Here is a 21476-nt window from a genome sequence, read left to right as displayed (position 1 = left end):
ACTTTGAGATGTGTTTTCATGTTGCGACACCTTTACTTCTACAAATGATTAGGACACATTTTTACTTCTTAATTGAATTCTTTACGTGGGATAGATCCCAACTCTTAGTTGGGTTCACACTCATTAGCGACACGCTTACGTTTAGATTTGGATGAAGTGTAGTTGATCGTTATCATATATAGATATAGAAAACCCTAAGTAAAAAAATTGATTCCAAAATGAATTGGGAACCCAAAATCCAAAAGGATTTCGCGTGAACAGTGTCGTCTCAATTTGATTTTGTTGATTCAAATTTTAACATGTAGCCAACATATAACATTTCAATTTTTTGATTCTTAATCATGTGTTTTATATATTATAACATTGAGTTTAATTCATTAAGTTGTCTGGTTGATTTCCGTCTAAAATCATTCATCTTGAATTCATTTTTACCTCCAAACTTCTTAATTTGTATACAAATTTTCTCCTACAAATAAAATAAACTATTCAACACAATCCATAAAATTCATGCTCAAAAGGGACAAATACAAATAATAAATGTAAGACAAATAATGATTAAAACTATATAATTTTGGCATCACCACACAGCAAGCACACTTAGATAAATTTTCATTTTAGTTGATAAAAGGTACAACATGGCATGATCAGGACTTCCTACATTAATATCAAATATCAACAAGCAGATTTATTTACAAAGGCACAAGGTAGATTTCAACATGAGATCCTCATAGACTAGTTTGGCTTCTTGAATACGTTCAGTACATCCAGCTTGAGGGGAAATACTGAATTGGTTAATAATGAAATTGGTTAGTTAATTATCTTGTAATCATTTAATAATGATATTTAATGTACTAATGCGTACTTGTTCCTATATTGTCTTATAATATAAGGTCCGGCGCTTCTCCTCTCGGGCATGCCTAGGTTAGGATTTCTCAGCTTGACTACTTGATTTGGTGAGTCGTCATGCTCCGAGGACAAGGCAATTAATGTTCCTTTATTGCTTTAGATGTCTTTCATTTCAGACTTGTATGTGGTGTATACGTTAGGTCTCAACCACTCTTATGATATTTGAAAGACTTGTGTCAGATTTAGTAGTATTTTGTGTATCTCTTATGTACTTCGTTAATATCGTTTGTGTTATCTTATGATTTGAGAGTTATATTGGATATATCTCTTTAATTTCAATTTATTACGTCATGTCTATGTCAAATAACTTATTTAGATCCTTTCAAGGTTCAATTTTTCATGTTCTAGGGTGTACTTTAGGTTGTGACAGACGTGGTATTCAAAGCATCAGGTTTTAAAAATAACTTAGGATGTCTAACAAGCCGCATCAAGTAGAATCTTGTTCATGAGTGTTAAAAGCACCACATTCATGAATAGGGGCTACAAGGCGTTTAGAAAAACTTCAAAACTCATGTCATAGAGCTCATTTCTATAAAGGTCTCTTTCCGAAATCTTGTCCAATATTTTTAGGATATGCATTCTCAAAGAGCTAACACAAGAAGGAATATGCCTAATGACATTGAGCCGGAGGATCCTCAAGTGTCGATCAATCCTTTGGCCGAGCAAGTGACTCATATCGAATTCTGAACCACTTTCCAAGTGTTTGATCAAGCTATGATGACTTAAGCTATAGAGAGGCCATTGATCCCATGAACCTGAGTGTGGGTATGGAGTTGATAAGGGTGAGGTACTTCACTAAGATGAATTCTCCAGAATTTCATGGGTCGAAGGTTGATGAGGATTTTCAAGAGTTCATTGATGAGGTTTATAAGATATTGAAAATTATTGGATTTTCAGCAGTGGGGAAGGCGGAATTGGTCGTTTATTAACTCAAACTGTTGCCCAAGTTTGTCTTAATCAATAGAAGGAAGAGGGATTATTGACGAGTCCTCTTGATTAGGAGAAATTCAAACGGAATGTTGTTGATCGTTTCTTTCATCTTGAGATAAGGGGCATGAAGGTTCTTGAGTTCGTTAATATTCATCAAGGGAACATGAGTGTGAAACATTATGCTTTGAATTTTATTCAATTGGTTAAGTATGCTCCGACTATGGTTGTGGGCTCTAGGGCATTCGTGTCGGCTGTGTCAGAAATGGTGGTCAAGGAGTGTCATATCGTCATGTTGATCAAAGAGATGGATATCTCTGATTTGATGATAGATGCCTACAAATTGAAGTGGAAAAATTAAAATATAAATCTAGGGAATCAAATAGTGCAAGAACCGGTGATGGTGACTTTTCTCATTCTAGATTCGGTGGACATGGTCGTCCTTAATTCTGGCAAAAGTATTTTTGTCAAGGTTCGTCTAATGTGTTGGCTCCTAAATTCAACAAAGATAGGGTGTCTAACCCTAAACCTCAAGGTGGAGGTGGTAGTAGATTTTCTATTTCCGCTTGTAAAAGGCGTCTCGAGAAAGTTGCTTAGTCGGTAATGCTTCAATTGTGGAAAGAGTGGTCATAAGATGAGGGATTTTTCGTTGCAAACTACTAATGAAAAGGATGGTATTCAAGCACGACCTAGTGGTTCAGGTTCTTCACTATGTCTTCAGCCATTCTTCTGACCTGATTATCCAACAATTGTTTGTTTTGCAGGTCAACATTATCCTAGCAATGGACATTCGTCTTCTCCACATTGACTTGACTACTGCGTATCCAGGATTCTTAAAGATGGAGGCATTATTACGAAAAAAGGCATCTAAGATATAAATTTGAAATATTTGACCTTTAGGTTCGTAATATGAACCATTAAATAGAGGTCCAAAATACATAATATTACTAGTTTTAAATTTTAATACACATATTTGATTTAATTATATAATTTTTAAAGAAATTTTCAATGTAACACTCTTGAATTTTGAAAGACTAAAGCAAAAAAATAAAGTAAACTTAGTTGAAACGTCAAAAGTGTTACCGATAAGACTTGGAGAGGTGTTACTCAAAAAAAAAAACATAGATATAAAATTTAAATTTCTATCATCACTTAGAAAGGTGCACCCAATCATCATCATATTTTTATATGATACTTTGAACATGCGTTCATACATCTATATTTAAGTATTCTAACAAAAATATAACACGGTACTATATATAATCTACTAGAGAGGGGAGCATGGGTTCACGTGAACCCACAGAACCCCCTCTAGATACGCTTATCATTGTTATTTTCTTGTATGCTCACTACAACAAAAACAATTTTTAGCTGCAATAAATATTGACATTAATAAAGAGTGTTAAACTTTTAACTAGCGTTAGTCAAGTGTCATTAGAACCAATGTCGTTAAAGGTTTTAGGGACATATACAAAGAGTGTTAATTACCGCTAACTACTACTGGCATTTTTTGTTATCGTGTTGTCTGCAATCATATTTATCGTGACCTTTAACTACTACTGCATTTGTAGCACAACTGAAAGTTTTTGTATCCCCTCATTGTTGCTTGACCTAAATTTTCAGCATTGATGTGATCATGCTGCTCCTCATCTGCCAAACTGAAAAATGCATTACAAGTCACCACCCCCTCATGCCATTAGGAGTTGCTTTAGGAACAACATGATTATGTCCAGTTTTTTCCATTATGAATACTTTCTGAGTTGAGCACTATCTTTTGACAAATCTCTTATGTCTTATGTTGTATAGGAAGTTTCTTCCATGTATTTGCTGCCGAGGAATCTCGCCTTTCTCTTGACGCTCTTGAATTTTATCATGCTTTCATTTAGGATGAAGTGTTCTACATTCTTCTTCATTATGACCTTGTAACTTGCACGTTTGACAATCTTTAGACAAGAAATCATACTGAATCTTCATCTTCTCAAACCTTGTGTTCTTCGTTTCAGGGTTTATGACCTCTTTTTCCACCCGCTAAGGAAGGTTAGCCATTGCCCATTAGGTCCACTTGAACTTTTAAGTCTTGCACAACTAGGACGCGTCTTATTAATTGTTTCCATGTCCAGATGTAGTGATTTGCCCACAGCTGAATCTAGTTAAAATAAAGCTTGTAGCAAATCTGGAAAAGAAATCCAAGCCATGGCTTGAGTGGATTCTTCCTCTGGCTTGAATTTGGCATCATAAATCAAAGGATGCATTTGATATGCATAACCAATTTCAGCAACTATGTAATTAGCATTCTTAGACATCATATTAACATATTCATCCATGCAGCTTAATCGAATTAATATGTCTATTCCTAAATAAACCAATACTACTATCACCAATGACCTTTAGTTGTTTAGGTATTTGCATACTGAAATCAACGAGGTCAGGCCAACCATATGAAAATTTGCCAATAATAGCATACTGTAGATTCTCAATCACATTCATTCTGTCTACTTCCTCTTCCGTCCATGTGATTCTGGGCACTCCTACATACTGAATCTGTTTGGCTGTTGAAGTAAGGGAAAAGAAATATCATAAGAGAAAGGCAGGGCCTGACCAGCACTAGAAGGACGCTGGTAGAACTCTATCAGGCCTGACTAGAGCGTGGATCAGGAGCTTAAACGAAAACTCACAAATCCATTTGAGATTAATGAAAGACTATGATACCAATATCAAGTAGATATGGGAACTTTGGCCAACAGACTTGGAAATGAGGATGGTATAGCACACAGCTGCCCCAGCCTTAACCAAGTCCATCAACAAGTTTCTTTTCCATCTTTTGTAATCCAACAAAACCATAGAAGTAGGAGAAACAACTTATAGATTAGCACAGAAGTGCTGTTCCATATTTCCTTTTGATAAACAGAAGTAACTGTGATCTCCAGATTAATGCAAAAATCTGAACATTATCTACAACACGGGATTTTGGCTTATACTACGACTAGGATCATTCTAAAACTTTAAACAAGTTCCCCTTTACACTGCTGGTACCCATTCCAACAGACATTGTCTGAATCACCGAGCAGACCTCTCTTCCTTAGCCTCGAGGGCATCCACCTCTTCATTTGACAGGTGATCGACAATTGGTTCATATGCATCAGCGTCCCTCTTCTTCCTGAGAACAGTCACAATTGAAATGTATGAAATGAGATATGATTGAATTGAAATACAGATACAAAAATCCTAGTTTCGATTTGGCTTTTATGAGTGGAATATTAAGAAAAAGCAAGAGTGGTACCGGACGACACTTGATTTTATGCTAAATAGCTTGCCCAGGTCCAGTGCAGGCAAACCTACTTTACTGTCAAAAAGATAATTATGAGGAAAGAGATGTACCGAGGATAATGTAAAGGAAGATCTGTGATTTGATTAACAAGATCAACATAAAAAGCATAGCTTAATGACACAAACCTGGCTGAGGGATGTTCCATTCCTCTGCGTCCTTTCTTATTAGCCCTGCTTTCTCTCGCGGATGCGACACTTTGCTTTGCAATCTGAAAAGTTAAATGCCCAAGATAGTCAAAAGACCTTGAAGTGGCTGGCTTTCAACTATGAACACATAGTTGGAATGCAGGTAGAAACAATTAGGTCATGTATGCCAAATGAATGATATATTCTCACCTCATAAAGCTGTTCTCTAATTGCTATGGCAATTGCAGGCTACAAAAAAAGGAGACAACTATCAAGAAGAAAGCATACCCAGTTTTTTAAAATAAAAAAGGATACTGAAAAATGACAGTCTCAAATAGTTGAACAGCTTGTCTAGGATGTAAGTAAAACACCAGCTTAATTAAATTAAGCAATTACCCATGACTGTTTTCTAGGAGTAAAAGGTGAGAAAGTAACACAACTACAATTTACTGGTGTACAAGAAGCTACAACTACAGAAAAATGTGTCTCTTGATGGGATAATATTGGGAGAAAATCTCATTTAGATACTGAGCTACGTAATAATCAGTCACTGACCATCTACTTTCATTGTTCAAATCTTTCAGGACATTAAAAACCCCGTTGTTCAACTCTTTGGAAACATGAAAGAATCAAAAGCTCTGCTCTCCCTCTCTATGGTTAACCTAATAACAAATGTTTTTTAAGGGGACTGGAGCAGGCTACCACGACACAAAAGATCCTCTTTCTAATGAGATTCAATTTGGAACTATTATATGTCGAGAGTTTACTTATACATGAACATATATGTAAATCTTTTAACACATAAATACAAAGGACTACAATATTGAGAGGTTTTAACATCCCTAATGCATGTCGTCCAGTTCCAATTATAGGGCTATTCGAACTTTAACTAACAAAATATAAAAAGTAGGTAACTAATTCCTTGTATTCTCATTAGCTCTGTCAATGGTCTAACAAAGTTAAAATTATTTGACAGCATATTTTTGTCAAATAATTCAGCATTGAAGAAAACTAGGTCACTTTCTTGATTAAGGAACTGTGCATTTTCCTAAAATTTCCATCATGAGACTATCAAGAAATGAGACCTAATGGCATTTTAATTTTATGATTCCCCTTCATCAATCCTCCCCTATTGATAAAACCAAAACCGGAGGGAGGTTGTCACGACCTAAAAATGGATATAATGGCACTCGACAAGTCAGCCTAAAATCCAAATATCACAAACTACGCGGAAGTAAGACACTGAAATCTCAAAATATCACAAGTTTGGATAACCAATAAGTTTTCATCATTAGAGTTATTCAAAATGGACAAGTTAAACCATCACCAAGTCTCATTACATCCCAACACATACCACAAGGAGATACATGATTCTATACACTTAAGAAGGGTTTAGAAATTCACTCACAAACCAATAATTAATCAATAAGTTTTCATCATTAGAGTTATTTAATATGGACAAGTCAAACCATCACCAAGTCTCATTACATCCCAACACATACCACAAGGAGATACATGATTCTATACACTTAAGAAGGGTTTAGAAATTCACTCACCTCAAATAATCGAGTAATTACTTCAAGACTTGAGTCTTCCCCTTTCATAGAGCCTCAAAGGTGCTTCCTATCTATCAAATACATAATACACATAAAAATACAAATCTAGTGAAACTCACATACTATATTTTTAGTTTCGGCTCAAAAGTCATTCAGAGCCACCAAATTCGAATTTGAAATTATCTTTCAGATTATTTTTACCCATGATAAAATAAATCCGCATGCAAAATTTATGGGCAAACCTAATCTGAAAGAAAATTTTAAATTCAACCCAATTTTCAAGCCAAAACTAAATATAGTAATGTGGGCGTCATTAGACTCGTATTCTTATGAGAATTGTGTATTTGATGAGTTGAAAGCACTTTGAAGCTTTATGAAAGGGAAGACAAAAGTCTCAAAGTAATTATTCGATTATTTGAGGCAAGTGAATTTCTAAACCATTGTTAAGTGTATAGAATCGTGTATTCCTGGTGGTATGTGTTGGGATGTAATGGGAATTTGGTGATGGTTTGACTTATCCATATTGAATAATTTTAATGATGAAAAAGGGTAGTAAAAGGCAATATAATTAATTATTGGTGTGTGATGTGTCGAGAATAGTTTGAAAGATTTATTGATTAATTGTTGATGTTGTATCACGATTGTGTTGTCGTGCATTTTTATGAAAATGGTTATTTCCTCATTATTTGTATGAACATTTCACTTGCATTGGTTTTGAGACATGGTTGTGATAAGTGTTGTGTGAATTGAGGAAAGATAAGAAATCAAAAAGGATGTACCATTTCGAGAGACGTGTCGTGCACCGCGACAAATTTTATTAACAAGATTAACGAGGAGGGTCGTGTCGCACGTCGTGGATGAATGCATGGAAAAATATGTTCCCCGTGGATCCCGAAATAAGAGACAGTGGGTCTGTATAGGTCAGACATGCATCACTACAATTGACATTGCATTGCACATCTTTATAATTTTTTTAAAATGATTGCACATCTTTATCATTGATGAACTTGATCTTGTGTGTTGTTGATGTTGAGGATATGTAATTGTTAAATCTTTTGTTAAGCTGGTGAGTTCTGTAAATAGTGAACTGTTAGGGTTGGGCTGATTTTATGCGGGTTGTAGTTTTGGAGGTTCGGTTGGGATGGTAGAGTACTTGTATTCTATTCCCTTAGCTTGTGTTTAGAAGTTTACTTGCTGAGTATCGTATGGTTTTGCACTCACCCCTTATTTCTACATTTTTGTAGGTTACGAGCCCGAATCTTTGTGATACTTTCTATTCTCTTATTTTTCCGAGACTTCCTATGGAGATTTGTAAGGTTGTTGTCATCTCAGCGGACAATCTTTCTCCTATTTATGATCTTATTCTATTCTAGAAAAAATGTTATTTGAGACTTGTATTTTTTTTTCTTTGAATCAATTATAACACATTAAAGACTTGTACACGTAACAACAAGGTTTTGGGGTTTTATTAAGTTGACTTAGTTATCCGTACTTGTGATATTTTAAGATTTCAATGTCTTACTTCCACATAATTTGTGATTTTAGCATTTTAGACTTACTTGTCGAGTGTCATCACATTCATTTTTGGGTCGTGACAAATGGTGTCAAGGACTAGGTTCATATGTCTTACGTGTATATAGGCCGAGTTGAAATAGAGTTTCGAGGATTGATACATAGACATTTATATTTATCTTCGAGAGGCTATGGTGACTTTTAGGAAAAACCTTCACTTCTTGATTCTCTATTGTGCATCCTTTGTCCGTTCTAATTTTAATGGCTTCATTCCATTCTCTCTCCACTTATGTGATGATTCGTGCATAGTTCCTCATGCAAATAGTTGGAGCAGTGTATGGATTGGAGGTTAGATTTGGCTCAGAAGTGATAGACTTATGAAAAAAATATGTGGTCAAATTCAAGATGTTCAACGATTTGAAAGGGTTAATGTAAGGTAATGGCTCGATGATGCGTTTTGAGGATATTTGAATGATGAATTTTAACAATGGTTTTGAAGGACTTCATGAACGTGTTATCTTTTTAAGGTTAGTTACCCCATTGACGGGAATAGTACTTTTGTGGTAGAGGCAATATTTGGAGTGGTTTGACAATTGAAAGTGGAGTAATTAAAGGTATGGCTAGATAATGAACATTGTAACTTTGGAAAATACAGTTGGCTGATATCCAAAAAAGAATCAAACAAGAATGGGAAAAGAAATTAGTATAGAAGAGCACCCCCTTAACTTCATCACCACATAACTTAGAAGTATATATGTATGATGAACATCACAAGAATATGCAATAACAAATGATAATTTTATGGGATGGAAACACAAACACTATTTTTATTCTAAACCAACATAAAGGAAAATAGAGCTTACTCCAACTTCTGGGTCTTCAATTTTCATATCTTCACAAAATGTTCGTGCAAATTCTTCAGGATCACTCTCAAAATTGTTCATGTCCTGAAATTATTTTATTCCTCATTGATTAATTAGCAACAAATGAGGCAGAGTAGTTGCTAATTTGATCACAACTCTTACCAAAGCAAGATAGATGACGAATGAGACATCCAAAAACTTACCCAAAAAAAGTGGTCCTTGATAACTGTGTGATTTACTCGGAGGTCAAGCTGGATGAGCCCGGAAAAGAAAGGGAAATAGATAAATATAAGTACCTAAATATAATGATGAACCATCGACAGTTGAGACCACCAAAATCAGTAAGATAGGTCTCTTTCACATTGATTTTCTTTTGGTATGAATAATCTTTCAACGTAATGTCATCAATATCAACAAAAAACAAATGCGACACCTTGATGGGAACAACTTTCTCGCCAGTGTGCATATCTTGTCCTTCATATGACCGAAATTCTGTCAACTGTGACTACAAAATTGGAAGTGGAGAAGCCAATAAGACTAAAGTTGCAATAAACAACAGAAAAAAAGCATGTACTAACTAGCCATTTTACAACAGAGATCACCAGACACTAGAGCAACACCAAGTTGTTATCCAGAAAAAGGAATAGCAGATATGAAGGAATTTTTTTTAAGATGGTAAACAAGAAATAGCCAGAAAATAAAATTTTATAGCCGAAGGACATAAGGGAATATATTGTTGAATCACATTTATAGCCAGGGGACCTACATACTATGCCACAGGTGAGTCTAGATGAAAGTTCCTACATCAATGGAAGAACACAATTGAGGTTTCTCCAAAATTTAGTGTTTTGTAGTACTCTAAAGACTTACGTTAACGTCTTATGAACAGCCTTTTGGTCATTTATCCAAATTTGCCTAGTGAGTTACGTCACTCAACTTGCACTCCAAGTAGTCTGTCTTAGTCCCACACAAACTAAACCCTGGACTCCGGAATTGGGATATATAATATTGATTATGCATAATAGTGCCACGACATTGACTAAGTTTAGCAAGGAAATTTGATTTTCCAAAATTGAATTTTGTTGGAAAGGTGTTGTTGCAATAGATAGGGTACGGCTTTTGGAGTTACTTTTAAACATAGGACAGAGATTGATTGCCTGGGAAGTGAAGAAGATGAGGTGAACTCTATGTTAGCCATTAAAACTTGTTCAAGCTTGATTTTGAAAATTTAAATTTCCGAAATTGGAATTTGTTCCGAGTGGCTGTTAGACTAGATTTGGTACATCTCAAAGAGTTTAAAATCTCATTTGGGATGATTAGAGGAGATCTGAATTACAATTTGAGCCTATTTCGATGTAGAAGACGAATATAGAAGAAAATGAGATATGTATCTCTTGTGTATCCCTGTGAATCATTTGTGCATCCCATATGACCATATGTATCAAATGAGTAGCTCCTGTGTATCCCCCTATACATCCATCTATACATCCATGTATACATGTGCATGAAATACATACGTCATTGAGAAACTTTTCAACTGTGATTTTTGATTCCAATCCACCTCTGATCTTCCTCTAAATTTGCATATTGCTTCGTCTATGTCTTATCGATGAATTCCAACATACCCATTGAAAACAATCTTTTCTTCCCAAGGTAACTTTTCGTGGCTAAGCATGGTTAAATGATTAAATTAGCTAATTTGCAGTAAACTTCTTGTTTTTATACATCCTGATAGTTGGCTCTTTTTTGCAAGAGAGTTCAAATTAACCACCTGAAGTATTCAATTTGTCTTACATTTGTCCTTCGCTTAGCTTTTGTTCCATAAAAGCCCCCACAAAATCAATTTTGTCACATATTTGGCCCCTCAATCAAAGGGTTATGTAGCTTAGCTCTGACATTTGCCACATTGGAGCTACAAAAACAAAACAAAGATTACCCCTAACTATCAAATTAGTTATATACCCGCTACAATAATTTGAAGCAAGCTCCTAAACATTGAAAAGGTTAAAATATATACCTACACAACTAGACCGATTTTTCCAGTAGGAAATCATTAGTAGAAGGGACATATCTGAGACATAGGCTTATAATGGTGGAGGATCCTAAGAGCCAAAGGCTGAACAGGGTCGATGGACATATATAAAACAAAACACTAACATTAGGGGTTATTTACAACAGAAGTAAATGTATTCCTCTTGACTGCAAGGTAAGTAGTCCAAATTCAATTTGTTACTTTTATGTATTTCAATTCATTACTTTCATTGACATAAGCAGGCATCACTATATCAGCTTACTTACCAACTTATAAAAACAACTTACCATAAGTGATAAAATTATATATTTAGGTATTTGATTTTCCAAGGTCAACCAGATGATACTCGCCAAATGATTAATTGGAATCTTCCTTTTTTCCTTCAGTAAGTCAATAAAAGTTTGAACCGCAATAATTAACCTGCTTCAATGCACAAAAATGTGCACTCCTACCTTCCAAATGTGAGAGGAGATCTTGAGCAAGTAAATAAATTTCAGGATTAGCATGCATTTACTATTTCAGGTATAAAGTCTTGTCTTTGCTCTATTTACCCAATATAAAATAGAGCATTCTCTTAACTTTTTGCCATCAACTTGCTTTGGAAGCTCCTTTCACTAGCAATACTTCACACCCAGTGAGCCTTGCTCTCAAGAGCTCCCTCTCCCCTACCCAACCTTTCTTCTCAAACAATAGAAAATTAAGCGGTAAAAGTAACAACATTTTCAATTTCATACCCCAAGACATTATCAACCTATATACCTGAAGAAAGGATGGTTCAAATCTTATCAAGGCTCCAACCCGGATCTCTACTCCAATTTAGGTGTGTATCAAAATCATGCAACCCTAATTTCAAGCACATAATTCATATGGTTGCACACCAAACACACTGTTCTTTCAAAACCTCCAACTGGTAAAATAGTTAGGTACTTCTCAAAAGCTCAAAGGAAGGAAAAATATTATTCAACCTACTGATGCATTACCCAGTATTGAAACTAAAGTAAGAATAAGAGCCCTTTCAGTGTTATAGTGCGATACTATTATAGGATTGTGGGTATATGCAACGGATTCCTCGGTAAGATGATTTATTTGGGTAAAGAAATCTTTTGGTACTTTGGAACCCTAGGAAAGTCAGTCGACAGCCGTCTCACCCTCACAAATTCCAAAGCCTCATCTTTGTTTTGACAACTTAGGGACTTATATGTCTATCTTTGGATTTGGCTTTGCAATTAAAATGAGAGATTACAAGGTTGTGAGGATGACCTATGCTCATGGTGACGATCGGTACTTGGTACCGCCTAAGGCTGAGATATATGCACTTAATTCAGGAATTTGATGGCTTTCTTCGAGACATTGGTATTGTGGAGTACTTCTGGAAACAACTTGTGGTTTGTGAGAAACTCCACTAAACTGCATACAGGAGAACTAGAGAGGGGAGGGTGAATAACATAATAATGGTGTTTGACCTCGATGAGGAGATTTTTCAGGAATTAACATTACCAGAAAGTTTGGCTAGTGAACCACCTACAGATCTGAATGATGCCAAGTGTCACTTTCATGTTTTACATACTTAGAGTTGGCTTTGTAGACGAATTCGTAGCAGCCAATACTTCTAGCATTTGTGAGCCCAGTTCTCCTTCGATGCGTTAGAAGTGATTAGCAATGTAATTTTAGGAGCCAGAATTGGTAATATAGGAAATTTTGAGTGTCTATAGCGTACTTAAAAGTACTACTAGAGTAAGAAGGAGATCAATTCAAATGCCCTTTCCAAAGAAGGAGAATGAGCATATAATCAAGTTCCAAGCTCTAAAAAAAGAATAGGTGAATGGCATAAATACGTTTAGAGTGTTAGCAATGTAATTAAAGGAGCCAAAAGCGACCAAATAGGAAATTTTAAGTGTCTATCAAGTATTATTTAATTGCACAACTAGAGGAAGAAAGGAGATTGCTTGAATGCTCTCCCCCATGAATGAGGCTACGCATATAAACCCTGGTTCCAGGCACTGACGATTTAAATCTAGCTTTATATAAATAAAAAAATGATTGCCCTATTGTGAAGCAGGCTTGTTAGGCTCTCAATCACCTTCCATCAATTTTTGCTTAAGCTTAAGCCAACAACATTGATGCATCTCAAATTATTAGCCCTATCCAAACATGCATGCATCATGATCTCAATATCGAAGATTTCCCTAATTCTCTTTGTAAATCAGCTCAGGAGTAGCTCCTTCTAAAGCAACTTACAAACATCTCAAAGGGAGGAATAAGATTTCCCGCATCTAAAAGGAAACCAAAGAATTAAAAGAAAAATAATCCTCTATATGGCTTTTAAGTAACACAAATGTCTCACTATTAGCAAGGAGCAGTTTGAGTTTTTCTCCGTACTTTTATGCTCCTAGTCCTTGCGCTCATTTGGTCAATTATCAAATGGCACCGGTTTGACAACCAATGATGGATCTGTATATGTTGGGTCCCATCAAAATGGCATCGACTTCCCAGCTACGCAACATATTTCCCCTCATGGAAGTCATCACCAAAAGTCGGCTTCCTTCATGTCTAGCAACAGAGGCTTAGGTCTATTTCATAACTTTCAAGGTTCACGACGTTATGTAGCGATGTAATGGATTTTCTAGATTTTGGATAAGGATATCAACTACAATATATAATCTTTTTTTATGACAATGTTGTCCAGGCGTGCTATTCAGATGATACCTATTACCTCACACCAACACAGCTACCGCGTAGCTGTGTCAACAAAAGCTTAGGCAGACAAAAAGAATCACCTAAGGTTCTTTAGATACAAGAGAATCTTTTTTTTAAAAGGCTCCATGCAAGAGAATCTCTTTGGAAGGTGATGACATTATTTGAACCAGAATTTGCTTGTTGGTACTGAAGATTGTCAAAATTTGTTCACGTCGGGAGAGGAGAGAGATTCTTGATTTCAGCATGTACAGATAAAAGTTTAAGAAGAAACAAAGAGCATTCCAGAACAGACACTATCAGTGATCTCAAATAAAGACAAAATACCATGCCACATGACTTTTAAGAAGGCTGTTTCATTTGAACCAGCAAGGAGAAGAGTAGGAATCACGTAATCTTCAAAAGAAAGTTAACAACTCGCATTATAGATCTAATCACCACCACCCACCCAGACACAAAATTCAATCACAAATTATCCCATTAAGCAGGAGGAAGATGACAGAATGGCGTACATAACATGCTCTATTCTTTTTCCAAATTCAAAATGTTCATCATTCAGTTTTAGGACTTCTTATAAATACCTGAATGGATTGAGCAATCTGAGTGACAAAAGCAGGAGGAAGTTTCAAATCCTTCACAGTTCTCTTCGCAAACACCACCACCTCTGAGTCAGGATCTGTAATTTAGAAGTTCAAAGATAGACAACAGCTCGCTCAGTTCAAAGTAAACTACAATTTTCCCTTCTTTAAAAGTGACCAACAGAACCATTCACATCGGAAAAAACAATTTAGCACTAAGTCACCAAATATCAGAGTTTGCATAGGGTTCAAGCATCTTTTGCCAGAACATAAGCTCTATAACATTACTATTTGTTTTTCAAGATAGCACTCAGCCAAGGTCATCAGTTATAAATCCATTTCAAGGAATAGTAGATCCAATTTTTATCACACCAGAGCATCTCTTAGGGTGCTAACAAGTCTTCAGAAACCAAAATTTTCATTTTGACAATACAAGTGAGCTGTGGTAACATTCAGCATTTTGAATAAAAGATGGAACTTGATTGGGAGAAAATACTAAATAAAATTATCAAACAACAGTACAAGAAAACAGATAGGTTCTTAATAGGGTACAATGCAGAAGCATGAAATCATTTGCTTATTGCTGTATTATATAAATGTTAAAAAAACCAAATAGACAAAAGCTTGCCATTGGGGTTCCAAGTAAAAGCATCTTTAAATCTTTGGCCATCAATTTCGATGTCGAGACGGATAGGAACAAGATTCTCAGCTGTTGGCCTGTAATTTAGATATAACTCTTGTTAAACATTAGAAACGAATCATTTCTTATACCATCACATGTATGGTGAAAGGAAGAGAAAGATGAACAAGGCCGTTACATTCTGAACTTCACTGGGTTCTTCAGTGAAGAAGATGCCGATTGTGGTTTCATCACTGCTTCTTTCAATCTGAAAAAACAAAAACAATCTGAACGAAAGGATCTAGCTAATAATTGCAACATTGAGATTGAGAATTGATATAGCAAATAGCAATGCATTTAACTTGTTGTGAGCAAATTCACAGTTACTATTTTGACACTTCACATTAGGAAAAGGATTTAGGGATTTCTTTCAACTGAATATAAGAATCAGATATAGAAGGAAAACCTGTAATTCGACGTCGACAGAAGGAGGAAAGAAATCGCCGACGACGTCGCCGAAGTTAACCGCAGCGACACTGCCGTTCATATAAAACCTAATATCAAATATTTATGTGCATATATATTTTGTTAAAAAAATTGTTGCTCACACCTTCAATTTTAGGCTAGCTAGCGTTTCACCCCAAATTTTCGAATATTTTTGTCTTAACACCCTTTGTTCGGCCATAAGTTTTCCCAAATATTCCATTTATACTAATGAGTCCTAAAAACTATTATTAAAAATAGAGAACTCATATGTTTGTATTATATGTTTACAATGAATATGTTTCGTTAAAAAAAATCTTAGTAATTGATAGCAATCATCAATAACAAAATAATAATATAGGCAAGAGCAATACATTTATGTACATTTGAAGTTGTTGATTCGGTTATAATTATAACAACCTCTCTGAAGGAGGTTGTAACAAACTATTTTTTTATACAATCTTCCTACATTCTACGAACAATCTATTCTCGATAAACTTTCATCTTCAAATCAGGTGACTGACAAGACAGAATAATATTGTTACACTAAGTCGATTGTTCGTCATCTTCATCAATAATCATATCATCTTGTTCATGTCCATTGAATATTTCATCATTGCTTTTATTTTTATGCAATAAATTATGTAATACAATACAAGCAACTACTATTTTCATCGGCATGTCTAATTCATAGTTGTTCATGTCTTGTAGTTGTGACTACAATCAATAAAAAAATTATTCTTTTTTCTTAAATTTATCATTGAAATGAAAACTCTAACTTTTACAGATGAGATAGTAACAAATTATTCATATAGATATATTAGTAGAAAGTAATAAATGATGGCTATTTGTTATAAACTATAAAAGTTTTGGATAACTTTTAAATTTTTAAAGTTTTCAAATATTTCTCAAGTTCTCAAAAACTAGTTTTTTCTAGTATTTGGAAATTTGGGATTCTTGGCAAAAAAAGAATTGTCCAGTTATGAGGCCAAAAACGACATAGGTCAAATTTTTTTGAAATATTCTTAAATAGAACTTTTGGCAAAATAGGTACTTAAATTTTAAAAATTATTTTTTAAGAAACATGCATTTCTAAATATTAGAGATGGACTATCTACTCTTTGGTTCGATTTTATCAAATTTCAATTAATTGTTTAGTTTTTTATTTTGAAAAGTGTGTCTTGAATACTGAACCAAACTAATTCAATTTTTAAAAAGTTTTTCTTTTTTAAAAAATAAATAAATTTCTATATATGATATGGAGAGAAGGACATGGGTTCACGTAAATCTAGAAAACCTTCTAGATATGACATATTTATTGATGTATATTTAGGTCTTGTAATTGATTTTAGTTAATAAGTAATTGATGCTTGGGATAAAATAGAAAATAGCAACAATGTTTTCTTAATATGTCAAAAATAGTATATAAACTACATATCAGGTGTCCGCGCCGATGCAGGCTCAACGTATGTTAGTTTTTTTCCTTTCAATTTATATAACACAAATGAAATTTGAAAAAATGAACTAACTTTTTGATATGTGTTTTTTTAAAAAAATATTTTTAATTGTTAATTTATATACCTTTCATGTCATTTTCGAATGGCATAATACATAAATATACTCTTTAACTTGGTTTCGAATCACATTTATGCCCTTCAATTTTGAGTGTGCACAAGTAGACACTTAAACTTGTATAAAGTTGAACAAATAGACACACATGTCCTACATGTCATTTTTCGTCCTACGTGTATTTTGTCGTGTCGGACTTATGTGTTTATTTATTTAAAAGTTGGATAGTTAAATTGTTTGTTTGTGCATTATGAAAGTTGGAGGTCAAAGTTAAAATTTAAAGTCAAGTTTAGGGTCCAATATATGTATTATGCATTTTCGAATACTATATGTTGCTCCATCTGTTTCATTTTATATGATACAAGTAACCTTAGGAAAATCAACGAAATTTCTTATATATGGTTCTCACATACTTTAATTGTCATTTTACTGTGACTCACAATACTTTTTAGTTCTTACGTTATTTTCAAATAATATATGCAATTTTTTTTATTTCAATAAAAATAAGGGAATCAACCATATTTTATTATGTTTTTTAACTATGTTTTTCTAAAATATCTTAAATTGTTACATTGTGTTTTTAAAATTCTTTTTTATATATATAACAAATAAGAAACTAAAATGAAGAATAAAAGTTTTCAAATCATTATATTTCATTTTTAATATATGACTCCATCCTTTTCGATTTATATGAACTTGCTTTAATTTCATTTGAAAAAGAAAATAACTTCTGAATTTTAATTTTTTTATAGCATATTTAAGATCATAAAATTAAAAAATATTTCAATACACAAAATTTAAATATACATATAAATTTTAGTTTTTATTTTGATTGATTTTACCTAATATTATACTTGATATATAATTATTAAGAGCTAAGCGTAATAATAATTTATTTACTTTTATATAATAAATAGATATTCATAAAAAATGAAGAAATAACAAAAATGAGGTAATGCTATTAAGAATAATAAAAGATGTTTCTAGAACTATTTAATTTTCTTGTTATCATTCTTGGTAGATTTTTGTTTGCGTGAAGTAACATTTTTTACCTTTGATCATCATTCACTTCATATATAGAAAGACGTTTCTAGAAATATTCATTCTTGATAGATTTTTATTATATGAAATTACATTTTTATTCTTGATCGTCTTTAATATAAATATATCACCCTATCCATTTTTATTTGTAAAGTTACTTTATAACATTTTGTTTCTTTAATTTCAATTTAATATATATTATTAATTTTATGTCCTTGGTCGTCCTCCACTTCACTCTTCTATATAATAAATATACTAGATATCATGTGCTCGCGCCAGCGCAGACCCAACGTATGTTAGTTTTTTTCTATGTTAGTTTTTTTCCTTCCAGTTTATGTGACACAAATGAAATTTGAAAAGAGCAACTAAATTTTTTATGTGTTTTCTAAAAAAATATTTTAAATTGTTAATTTATGGAGTATTTTTTATGTTATTTTCGAATAATATATGGAGTGTCACTCCATCTATTTTATTTTATGTGATACAAGTGATTTTAGGAAAGTAAACGAAATTTCTTATATGATTATCACATATTTTTAGTTGTCATTTTACTGCGATCCATAATACTTTTTAGTTCTTACGTTATTTTCAAACAATATATGCAACTTTTTAATTTCAATAATAACAAGGGAGTCAACCAAATTTCATTATGTTTTTTAACTATGTTTTTTCAAAAATATCTTAAATTGTTACATTGCGTTTGTAAGCTTCTTTTTTTTTTAAGGCTAATGCACAAGTGTCTCCTCAACCTATGACGAAATCTCAGAGATACACTTATACTATACTAAGGTCCTATTACCCCCTAAACTTTTTTTATTAATAATTTTCTACCCCTTTTGGGCCTACAAAGCACTATCTTGTGGGGCCCAACGCTGGTTGACTTTTTTTTCAAGCTAGTGCCACGTAGGCCGAAAAAAGGTAGAGAATTACTTATAAAATAAGTTCAGGGGTAATAGGACCTTAGTATAGTATAAGTGTGTCTCTAGGATTTCGGGCATAGGTTGAAGGGATACTTGTGCATTTTTCTTTTTTTTTATGTAATTTTCAAATATATATCAAATTAGAAATTAAAACGAAGAATTAAAGTTTTAAAATCATTATATTTCTATATTAAAATGTTCAAATCTTTAAAACTCCACATATATGCACATTAATAGAAGGAAGCCAAACAATTTTTTAAAAAAATAAGGGAAAATGCACAAGTACCCCTCAACCTATGCCCGAAATCCCAGAGACACACTTATACTATACTAAGGTCCTATTACCCCTGAACTTATTTTATAAGTAATTTTCTACCCCTTTATAGCTTACGTGGCACTAGTTTGAAAAAAAAGTCAATCATCGTTGAGCCCACAAGATAGTGCCACGTAGGCTAAAAGGGGTAAAAAATTATTAATAAAATAAGTTCAGGGGGGTAATATGACCTTAGTATAGTATAAGTGTGTCTCTGAGATTTCGGGCATAGGTTGAGGGGGTACTTGGGCATTATTCCAAAAAATAATAATATATGAAAGCTCATTTCAATATTAACACATGTATATTCCATTTTAATATATGACTCCCTCCTTTTTGATTTTATATGAACTTATTTTTCATTTAATTTCAAAAAGAAAATAACTTCTGAATTTTAATTTTTTATATAGCATATTAAAGATCACAAAATTTAAAAATATTTCAATACACAAAATTTAATATACATATAAATTTTAATTTTGATTTTGATTGGTTCCACCTAATATTATACTTGATATATAATTATTAAGAGCTAAGCGTAATCAATATTTATTAACTTTCATATAATAAATAGATATCACAATAACTCATAAATAAAATGAAGAAATAACAAAAATGAGGTAATACTAATGATAATACCTAAAGATGTTTCTAGAACTATTTAATTTTCTTGTTATCATTCTTGGTAGATTTTTGCTTGCATGGGTTACATTTTTACCTTTGATCATCATTCACTTCATATATAGAAAGATGTTTCTAAAATTATTTATTTTGGATAGATTTTTGTTAGAATGAAATTATATTTTTATTCCTGGTCATCTTTAATACAAATATATCATCCTATTCATTTTTATTTGTAAAGTTACTTATGACATCTTTTTCTTTAATTTCAATCTAATACATATTATTAATTTTATCATACTAATTTATTTTCAAATGTATTAATTAGAGCCAAAATAATGATTGAAATAATTAATTCATGATATTTTTATATAAAATGTTGGTTTTTTTATAAGCATAATGCATAGAAAAAATATTAAGAATTTAATTAAAGTAATAGTAAAATAGAGTAACAATAAAATAGACATCACAATAACTCACAAAAAAAATATATAAAATAATAACAAAATAAGTTAATGGTAATAACAATAACTTAAGATATTTCTATAACTATTTAAATGTTTTGTTATCATTCTTGCTAGATTTTTATTAGTGTGAAATTACATTTTTCCATTGATCATTATTCACTTCATATATAAAAAGATAATTCTAGAATTATTTATTATCTTTCTTCATAGATTTTTGTTAGAGTGAAATTACATTTTTGCCCTTGGTCGTCCTCCCATTTCACTCTTCTATATAATAGAAAAATATACTAGATATGAAAGGTTCCCGTTAACTTGCCCAATATTTCAATCTTAAATTTATTATTTCGTGATTAAATATAAAAATGCATATCAATGTCGTGGACTTACTCCCATACAATGTTTTCTTGACCGTTCGTCATGATAAACTATCTAAAACTCACTTAGTCATACCAATATCTTTCCTACCACAGATAATAACCTTGAATTCATAATTCAAATTCAAGGTAGAGCTAAGAGTTAAGTCTTGAGAGTTCTTTTGAATTTTTTTTAGAAAGTCTCTTTGAGTCTTTTGAGGAGTCTTTGTTAATTTCTAATAACATGTCTGAAGGCTCGAGTAAGTGAGTATGAGAATCACCGAGATCCTTCATATCATAATTCATAACTCTTTGATTCATAATTCAAGTTCAAGAACATGAATTTCATATTGTTATTTAGATCCTCAAGTCGAGTCGTTCATGCCCATAAATTCGGTATGAACTTCGTAAGTTGAGTATCTTTGAGAGGAGCAGTATCTTCAAGGTCTAAGTCTTGAGTATTGAGTTCCTAATCATTTAGGGATTATATTTCTAATTATGGGGATACTACATGTTACCTACGGAGGTCCTTCAGTTGAGAAATCATGTTTATACACTACGATAAATTC

General features: G+C 32.9%; 1 protein-coding gene across 1 annotated transcript; it reads right to left on the bottom strand.

Moving 5' to 3' along the window:
• Positions 1–4679: 4679 nt before the first annotated feature.
• Positions 4680–15819, bottom strand: LOC101255453 (chromatin structure-remodeling complex protein BSH). Its single transcript, XM_004250298.5, has 11 exons — positions 15607–15819; positions 15340–15408; positions 15150–15238; positions 14525–14619; positions 9651–9722; positions 9421–9468; positions 9218–9301; positions 5497–5535; positions 5287–5369; positions 5114–5176; positions 4680–4990 (listed from the first exon to the last, which is right to left on the bottom strand). The coding sequence occupies exons 2-11, from the start codon at positions 15390–15392 to the stop codon at positions 4891–4893; spliced, it is 726 nt and encodes a 241-aa protein (XP_004250346.1). The 5' UTR covers positions 15393–15408; positions 15607–15819; the 3' UTR covers positions 4680–4890.
• Positions 15820–21476: the final 5657 nt, after the last annotated feature.

The sequence above is a fragment of the Solanum lycopersicum genome, chromosome 11 (genome assembly GCF_036512215.1).
Source record: "Solanum lycopersicum chromosome 11, SLM_r2.1".
Taxonomy (NCBI): domain Eukaryota; kingdom Viridiplantae; phylum Streptophyta; class Magnoliopsida; order Solanales; family Solanaceae; genus Solanum; species Solanum lycopersicum.
Note: the sequence above shows the minus strand (reverse complement) of the source record. Positions and strands in the feature narration are given on the sequence as shown.

Coding starts and splice junctions, on each gene's coding strand:
- LOC101255453 (XM_004250298.5), bottom strand. CDS start 15,392: ATGAAACCACAATCGGCATCTTCTTCACTGAAGAACCCAGTGAAGTTC. Junction 15,239..15,339: donor AACCCAGTGAAGTTCAGAAT/GTAACGGCCTTG, acceptor TCTAAATTACAG/GCCAACAGCTGAGAATCTTG. Junction 4,991..5,113: donor ATAAAATCAAGTGTCGTCCG/GTACCACTCTTG, acceptor GACTGTTCTCAG/GAAGAAGAGGGACGCTGATG.